Source organism: Physeter macrocephalus, chromosome 5 (genome assembly GCF_002837175.3).
Source record: "Physeter macrocephalus isolate SW-GA chromosome 5, ASM283717v5, whole genome shotgun sequence".
In the NCBI taxonomy this organism is placed as follows: Eukaryota; Metazoa; Chordata; class Mammalia; order Artiodactyla; family Physeteridae; genus Physeter; species Physeter macrocephalus.
In genome coordinates this window covers 60,259,884-60,269,157 of record NC_041218.1, presented here as the reverse complement: position 1 = coordinate 60,269,157, position 9,274 = coordinate 60,259,884, and the positions used below count along the sequence as shown (strand labels likewise).

The following is a 9,274-nucleotide window of genomic DNA, read 5'->3' as shown; positions in this document are numbered from 1 at the left end:
CCATGGCTCACGGGCCCAGCCGCTCCGCGGCATGTGGGATCTTCCCGGACTGGGGCACAAACCCATGTCCCCTGCATCGGCAGGAGGACTCTCAACCACTGAGCCACCAGGGAAGCCCCAGACGTAGCCTCTTAATGGGAGAGTATGAACATCACATTTTAAGAAGAGCATGTGGGGATTGGTTCAAGATGGCAGAGTAGAAGGACGTGTGCTCACTCCCTCCTGCAAGAGCACTGGAATCACAACTAACTGCTGAGCAATCATCCACAGGAAGACACGAACTCACCAAAAAAGATACCCCACATCCAAACACAAAGATGAAGCCGCAATGAGATGGTTGGAGGGGCGCAATCACAATAAAATCAAATCCCATAACTGCTGGGTGGGTGACTCACAAACTGGAGAACACTTATACCACAGAAATCCACCCACTGGAGTGAAGGTTCTAAGCCTGGGAAGCCAGCCTTCCCAACCTGGGGGTCCAGCAATGGGAGGAGGAATTCCCATAGAATCAGACTTTGAGGGCTAGCAGGATTTGATTGCAGGACTTTGACAGGACTCGGGGAAACAGAGACTCCACTCTTGGAAAGCACACAGAAAGTAGTATGTGCATCAGAACCCAGGGGGAAGGAACAGTGACCCCATTGGAGACTGAACCAGACCTACCTGCTAGTGTTGGAGGGTCTCCTACAGAGGTTGGGGTGGCTGTGGCTCACCACACGGACAAGGACCCTGGCAGCAGCAGTTCTGGGAAGTACTCCTTGGTGTGAGGCCTCCCAGAGTCCACCATTAGCCCCACCAAAGAGCCTGTAGGCTCCACTGCTGGGTCGCCTGAGACCAAACAACCAAGAGGGAGGGAACTCAGCCCCACCCATCAGCAGACAACAATGAGATGGTTGGAGGGGCGCAATCACAATAAAATCAAATCCCATAACTGCTGGGTGGGTGACTCACAAACTGGAGAACACTTATACCACAGAAATCCACCCACTGGAGTGAAGGTTCTAAGCCTGGGAAGCCAGCCTTCCCAACCTGGGGGTCCAGCAATGGGAGGAGGAATTCCCATAGAATCAGACTTTGAGGGCTAGCAGGATTTGATTGCAGGACTTTGACAGGACTCGGGGAAACAGAGACTCCACTCTTGGAAAGCACACAGAAAGTAGTATGTGCATCAGAACCCAGGGGGAAGGAACAGTGACCCCATTGGAGACTGAACCAGACCTACCTGCTAGTGTTGGAGGGTCTCCTACAGAGGTTGGGGTGGCTGTGGCTCACCACACGGACAAGGACCCTGGCAGCAGCAGTTCTGGGAAGTACTCCTTGGTGTGAGGCCTCCCAGAGTCCACCATTAGCCCCACCAAAGAGCCTGTAGGCTCCACTGCTGGGTCGCCTGAGACCAAACAACCAAGAGGGAGGGAACTCAGCCCCACCCATCAGCAGACAAGTGGATTAAAGTTTTACTGAGCTCTGCCCACCAGAGCAACACCCAGCTCTACCCAACACCAGTCCCTCCCATCAGGAAACTTCCACAAGCCTCTTAGATAGCCTAATCCACCAGAGGGCAGACAGCAGAAGCAAGAACTACAATCCTGCAGCCTGTGGAACAAAAACCACATTCCCAGAAAGATAGAAAAAATGAAAAGGAGAGGACTATGTACCAGATGAAGGAACAAGAGAAAAGCCCAGAAAAACAACTAAATGAAGTGGAGATAGGCAAACTTCCAGAAAAAGAATTCAAAATAATGATAGTGAACATGATCCAGGAAAGAATGGAGGCAAAGATCGAGAAGATGCAAGAAATGTTTAACAAAGACCTAGAAGAATTAAAGAACAAACAAAGAGAGATGAACAATACAATAACTGAAATGAAAAAATACCCTAGAAGTAATCAATAGCAGAATAACTGAGGCAGAAGAACGGATAAGTGACCTGGAAGACAGAACGGTGGAAATCACTGCTGCAAAACAAAATAAAGAAAAAAGAATGAAAAGAAATGAAGACAGCCTAAGAGACCTCTGAAACAGCATTAAACGCACCAACATTCACATTATAGGGGTCCCAAAGGAGAAGAGAGACAGAAAGGACCCCAGAAAATATTTGAAGAGATTATAGTCCAAAACGTTCCTAACATGGGAAAGGAAATAGCCACGCAAGTCCAGGAAGTGCAGAGAGTCCCAAGCAGGATAAACCCAAGGAGAAACACACCGAGACACATAGTAATCAAATTGACAAAAATTAAAGACAAAGAAAAATAATTAAAAGCAACAAGAGAAAAATAACAAATAACATACAACGGAACTCCCATAACGTTAAGAGCTGATTTCTCAGCAGAAACTCTACAAACCAGAAGGGAGTGGCATGATATATTTAAAGTGATGAAAGGGAAGAACCTGCAACCAAGATTACTCTACCTGGCAAGGATCTCATTCAGATTCGATGGAGAAATCAAAAGCTTTACAGACAAGCAAAAGCTAAGAGAATTCAGCACCACCAAACCAGCTCTACAGCAGATGCTAAAGGAACTTCTCTAAGTGGGAAACACAAGAGAAGAAAAGGACCTACAAAAACAAACCCAAAACAATTAAGAGAATGGTAATAGGAACATACATATCAATCATTACATTAAACATGAATGGATTAAATGCTCCAACCAAAAGGCACAGGCTCACTGAATGGGTAAAAAAATAAGACACATATATATGCTGTCTACAAGAGACCCGCAGAAATACAAAGCATCATAAGAGACTACTACAAGCAACCCTATGCCAATAAAATGGACAACCTGGAAGAAATGGACAAATTCTTAAAAAGGTATAACCTTCTAAGACTGAACCAGGAAGAAATAGAAAATATGAACAGACCAAAACTCCAGGACCAGATGACTTCACAGGTGAATTCTGTCAAACATTTAGAGAATAGCTAACACCCATCTTTCTCAAACTCTTCCAGAAAATTGCAGAGGAAGAAACACTCCCAAACTCATTGTATGAGGCCACTATCACCCTGATACCAAAATCAGACAAAGATACTACAAAAATAGAAAATTACAGACCAATATCACTGATGAATATAGATGTAAAAATCCTCAACAAAATACTAGCAAACAGAATTGAACAACACATTAAAATGATCATACACCATGATTAAGTGGGATTTATCCCAGGGATGCAAGGATTCTTCAATATACTCAAATCAACCAGTGTGATACACCATATTAACAAATTAAAGAATAAAAACCATATGATCACCTCAATAGATGCAGAAAAAGCTTTTGAAAAAATTCAACACCCATTTATGATAAAAAAACTCTCCAGAAAGTGTGAATAGAGGGAACCTACCTTAACATAATCAAGGCCATATATGACAAACCCACAGCAAACATCATTCTCAATGGTGAAAAACTGAAAGCATTGCCTTCATTTCACCCTCAACGCTGCCTGCTTGGGTTCACATTATATGTGGGTCTATCTCTCTACTAGAAGCTATGCGAGCCCCTTTTTCATCCTGTTCTTAGTCATATCTTACTTATCATATGCCTCTTTCCATAGAAAAATGCTCACGACCAGCTCTCAGTGAGAAAAAGATCTGACTAAAATCTTTCAAATTCAATTATTTCCAATAGTTCATCCTAAGATCTACTGGTTTTATAACAGAGAACAGTTACTCAGTAATTTCCCAATATGATAGGAGAAGGATAGATTTTTCAGGCCTCAACAAGTTGGAGAGGAGAAATACTTGGCAGAAAGGCCTTTAAGAGAGCTTTGCAGTGAGGACTTTCCAAATGTTATCACTTGGTTTGTAGATAAGTCTTCTGTGGGGAGTAAAGCTGAATCTCTTAGGACATACCCTGAGAGTTTTTATTTAAAGAATAAATCTAGGATATGAATTTATTTTATAGTTATTTGCTTTTTTTCTCCTGAAAATGGACTTCTAAAAAAAAGAAGAATTTAGTATTTCAAGAATCTGGCTCAGGTTTTAGTGGAGTGTATCATGCCTGTGGGAGTCTTGAAAGTTAATATAGTTTCCCAAGTAAATAGTTTAAAAAGTTAAGGTAGTTTCCAAAAGAAGCTCAAAGTCTTGACTATGTGCGAGATTTCCTTTTTAAGCCTTTGTACATGCATCTTTCTGATCCTCTGCTTCTTTTGCAGAAAATGGCTCTGAAGATATTGATATACTTCCTAGTGGGCTGGCTTTTATCTCCAGTGTGAGTATTTCCCATGACCCTCAGATGCTCATGTCAATAGCTGCATGGACAGTACATTAATGTTGCCGACTACAGCTGCTAGATGGATCCCTACACATGTATCCTGCCCATGGGTAAACTAGTCAACTAAAAAAGCCAAAATGGGATTCCAGAAGGCTAATTAAGATACCACGGAAATGCCAGGCTTGCCTAACCCTTGGTGGGCAGCTCCCTGTGGGCAGTTATATACCCAGTAGTGTCTCAATAAATGTATATTGAATTCCATCGATTCCTAGACGAGGCTCCAGATTTGCTCAGCTGTTGTTCATCCTCCTCATCACCCTATTTGCTGGGCCTCAGCTTCTGGAAATCATTTTCTCACTAATTAGTATTCCTCTCATCATGCCTTCCTATGTTTGGAGCTCAGTAAATGTTTGTGGATTGAATGCTAACCATGTTACTCAATTCAAAACCCTGAGCATTTTCCATCTTGGGTACCTTGCCTTTCAAAGAGAAGCTCTTTCAAAGAGGAGTAGGGAAAAACCTGCATTTTATTCTCAATACCACCTTCACAGGTTTGGGATGATGAGGAAGCTATGTGAAGGACTGAATTTCAATAAATAAAAATGTATATGTTGTGAAGATGTTGAAAATTATCATGTACTTATTATTAAATCAGTTGCATTTGGAACGGGACCTAGGATTTTGAAAAAAGTAGATTGACTACATTTCCAATGTGAATTCAGATTGCTGGAATTGCATGCTCTAATATTCCATTTTGGCCAATAAAATATTACCAAATAACATAAATTTTAAAAATCTATATCTTTTGGGCCAGAAACAGGGCACATAAAATATTCCTTAATGGCCCCAATTTCTAAATTCTTAAGTATAGTCAGGGTCTCATTTGGATTTTAAATTGCTGCTGCTGGTGGTACATGTGAGGGTGGGAGGGACTTTATTTCTTTAGTTTTCCTCCCAAACCAAAAATAAAACAAAGCTGTCTAGAAAAGCTTTTTCTTTGTTGACTTAAATTACCTACTGTCAATTTAGATTTTCAATGTTATGCCAAATAGACCTTTAAAAATAATTACTTTACAGCTAGGAGATTTCTTTGCTATTAGGAAATAATATTTGTAGTTCCTGCTGTATGTTTCTTTTCTATTTTCACTAGAACTAAGTGTACTAAATTCTTGCTATTCAGAAAGTAGAGATTTTCATCACAAATAATTCCATGAGAAATGTTAGCTCTTTTTGCAAAATAACAAACAACTCATTCTTATAGGATAAGGATAATGTTCTTTGCTTATTTTTAATCTTTCTGTACTGCAATAAATTCAAATCCTTGTTCTTGGTTACCTCCTCCTGCCCTTTCTTGCCATCCTAGAACATGTTTGGAAGATGCCGATTTAGAGAGTAATTCTGTGCGATAGATATCTTTAGTCTATTTAGAGGTGCCAAGCAGGCTATTTGCTTCCTTACCTTGGGACTTAGCATGCTCTTTGCCTGCAAGATTACTCCCTTCTTCAATGTTATTGGCTAACTCATAGTTCTCTATGAGGGCTCATTGTGGTGGCACTTTAATTCCTCAGGAAAATCCCTAACACTCTCTTTCTGGGCAAGGTGGCTCTTTGATGGTCCTACAGGTTCCCTGTGGTTAGGGTCTTAGATGCCACACCATATCTGATACACTTGCTCGGTGCTGCCTCCCTGGATTTCAAACCTTTTGAGACCAGGACTTTGGAATGTACATTGCCACATTAGCACCTAACATACTACCTGGCATACACAGGTGCTTGACTACTTACTGAATGTATGTACTGGTGAATGAGGGCAGTGGAGGAGTTCCATGCCTGTCCACAGGTACCTGTAGTCTGTTGGTGGAAATAAGATGCCTGCACATCCAGGTGATTTTCACCGTTTTCAGTGGTGAATGGTATCAAAAGAATTGCTTGCAATCACTTGCCACACATTCTTACCCAACTGCCTTAAACAGAAAACCAGGCAAGTGTGAAGCCATTTCTTAGAAGAGTTTCATTCATCATGACGCTTGATGTAGGCCAAGTTTGTTTGCCATGCCCTACCCTTATTCCCCAATCAAATCATTTCCATTTCCAGAGCACCCAGTCCTTCTACTAGCTGTCAGTGCCTTCACATTCCCCCAAGCTCCCACGGTACTTGCTGTGGTGTTCCACCTTGAGCTGCCTTCCTGAGCAATATTCTCTACCTTTCTTTATGGTGTGGCAGAAAGAGGCTGTACAACTAATGATCTGAGTGATTTAGGCAATTCACTTCTCTGGGCTTAATTTTCCTTAGGTGAAAAAGGGAAGGATTAGATGTCTCTGACTTTTTCCCCCCAATGTTACTGGACTTAGTGACAAATTGACTATGGAGGGAAGGGTAGACTTGGAGACTCAATTTTCTGGCCTGATGTTGGGGAGAGCAGTGATTCCCTTAACAGAGAAGAATAGATACAAATGAGATCAAGGATTCTAGGAGAGATGATTCTGGTTTTGACCATTTGATTTTGAGCTGTCCTTAGGAAGAAGTTGGGATGCAAGCTAGGGCTCCAAAGAGGGGTTCCAGGGAAATGTGCATATTTGAAAATCACTGGTATAGAAGAAATACCTGTAACCTTATAAATAAGAGGTACAAGGGAAGAGTGTAGAATGAGAAGGAAAGAGGGGTGGGTGAGGATAGAGGAGGAAAGGGCAGGAAGAGAATTTAGACTAGCCCTATACAGTATAAGAGCTAGAACAGGGCAAAGGGACTTGGCAAAGAATTTGATAAGGAAGCAGTAAGCAAAGAGTGAGGCTTCCTTAGAAGACCGGCTCTTGACTGATGATGGCAGATTCGAGCTCTGGAAGCTGAAGTTTGTGGCTAGGGACGTGCCGATCTTTCCTCTAGGTGTGGTGACTTAAGGAGAAGGAATGATAGAGGGAATAGACCTCCCACCTGATGGGCTTCAGTGGCCAGTATTGTCTGGGGAAAGCTAGATTTCCCGTAAGATTTAAGCATAGAAGAACTGTTCTAAGAAAAGCTTGAAGATATAGGTGGGGTTGTTTGAAACTGAAGATTGACTACCCCAGGGGTTGGGGCGGGGGGAGGGAGGGACAGTGGAAGGGCCAAGAATAGTATAATTGTAAGAGTGTGTGTGTGTGTGTGTGTGTGTGTGTGTGTGTGTGTGTGTGTGTAAGAAAGGAAGGGGAGAGGGAGAGCAAGGGAGAAGGTAGAGTAGGAAGAAGGAAAAAGGAGGGAGAGAGAGAGAGAAGGAAAGAATTTAAACTGATTATAAGTGGAAATGAGGGTACAAGAAAAGATACAATGTTGTTGATGTTGATATACATCAGAGTGATGGGGGAAGGATACAGGGAGGAAGTGGGCTGAGTTTTGTAATTGGTATAGAATAAACCAACCCCAAGTTTTGACACAATGACCTGGGATGCAGCAAAGGCCCAATACATTCAGGATGCCTATTATTGGTTGATAAACACCTGGTTCTTCCAGGAGAAAGTGCCACTGTCCAAGTTACTGGAATGAACTTTTTACAATATTTGGAGAAAAGGATTCACATCCAAATCTTTGGACATATCTGTAGGAACAAAATAGGTCAGAAATAGTAAACTGTATGAAACTGGTTCCCCTATGTTAATTCTTGGCTGATTATTCTCTTTGTCATTACAAAATATAATGGATGTAGGATGGGAGCAGTGCAATAAACCCATACACCCCTTCTCTCTGCTTTGAGGAGCGTTCATTATATATAGAATAGGACTAGAAAGAACCTTTGCAATTAAATATTTTAATTTCCTCATTTTATAAATGAGAAACCTGTAGTACAGGCAGGTCAAGGGACTCAACAAAGTAATACAGCTTAGTCTCTTGCATTATGCTTTTTGGTCTAACTCCTTCTCTATATATTAAAAATTGAACATAGGTTCTTCCCATATTCCCATTTGCAATGGCTTAGATGACATTGGTAATCCCTCAGATCAGATAATGGCAATACCTGACAGTGTGAAAAATCCCAGAAATCTAAAAGAAATTTAGAGCTTTGAACATTTTTGTTAGGCCTTGAGATTTTAGCTTCCATGTGAAAATGTTGCTTTGATATGTGTATATGTGCATACTTATTCTCTATATTTTAAAGGGATTAAAATATCCAGGCGTGCCAAACTTTGCACCAGATGAGCCAGGACAAATCTTCTTGATGGATTTAAATGAGCAAAACCCAAGGGTCCAGGCACTAAACATCAGTGATGGTTTTGACAAAGCATCATTTAATCCACATGGGATCAGTACTTTCATCGACAAAGGTAAAGCATGAATGCTTAAGAATAAGGGGAAAATGAGGGAAATACAAACCACTCATCCTCAACTATTCAACATGTATGTGAAAGGAGGGAAGATGCTACTTTACCATGAAGATGTATATTTATAAGATAATAAATATGTATCAAAACATTTTTTAACGTCATGTTAAAGAGGGGGAGACTAGACTGTGGTCACACCCTCTTTCTCCTACCCCCTTTTCTTCTCATCTGACCATCAAAACCAGTTGGGGTATTGTTCTCAGAAATCTAACATATAAACTAAAGGACCTTTGAAAATAATCTCATGACATTTATAAAGCAACATAAAAGGAAACAATGGATGAATTAGACATGGTTAAAATTTAAAACTTCAAAAGACACCATCAAGGAAGTGAAAAAACAACCTAAACCATAAGAGAAAAAGATTTGCAAATCAGATATCTGATGAGGTTTATATCCAGAGTACATAATTTTTACATCTCAACAACAAAAAGACAAATACCCAGTTAAAAAATGGACAAAGGATCTCAGTATATCTTTCCAAAGAGATACACAAATGGCCAATAAACACTTGAAAAGATACTCAGTATCCTTAGTCATTAGGGAAATGCAAATCAAAACCATAATGAGATACCACTTCACACCCATAGGGTGGCTATAATTAAAAAAAGACAGACAGTAACAGACATTGGCAAGGATGTAGGGAAACTGGCATCCTCACACTTTGCTGATGGGATTTTTTTTTTTTTTTTTTTTGCGGTACGCGGGCCTCTCACCG

General features: G+C 41.0%; 1 protein-coding gene across 2 annotated transcripts in view; it reads left to right on the top strand.

The window, feature by feature from the left end:
* PON3 (paraoxonase 3) overlaps positions 1–9,274 on the top strand; it is a 39,094-nt gene that overhangs the window by 12,270 nt on the left and 17,550 nt on the right. For both annotated transcript variants that reach the window (XM_028490026.2, XM_007117340.3), the window contains exons 3-4: positions 4,149–4,204; positions 8,334–8,499. In XM_028490026.2, coding sequence (XP_028345827.1) covers positions 4,149–4,204; positions 8,334–8,499 — 222 coding nt within the window. The remainder of the gene's footprint in view (positions 1–4,148; positions 4,205–8,333; positions 8,500–9,274) is intronic.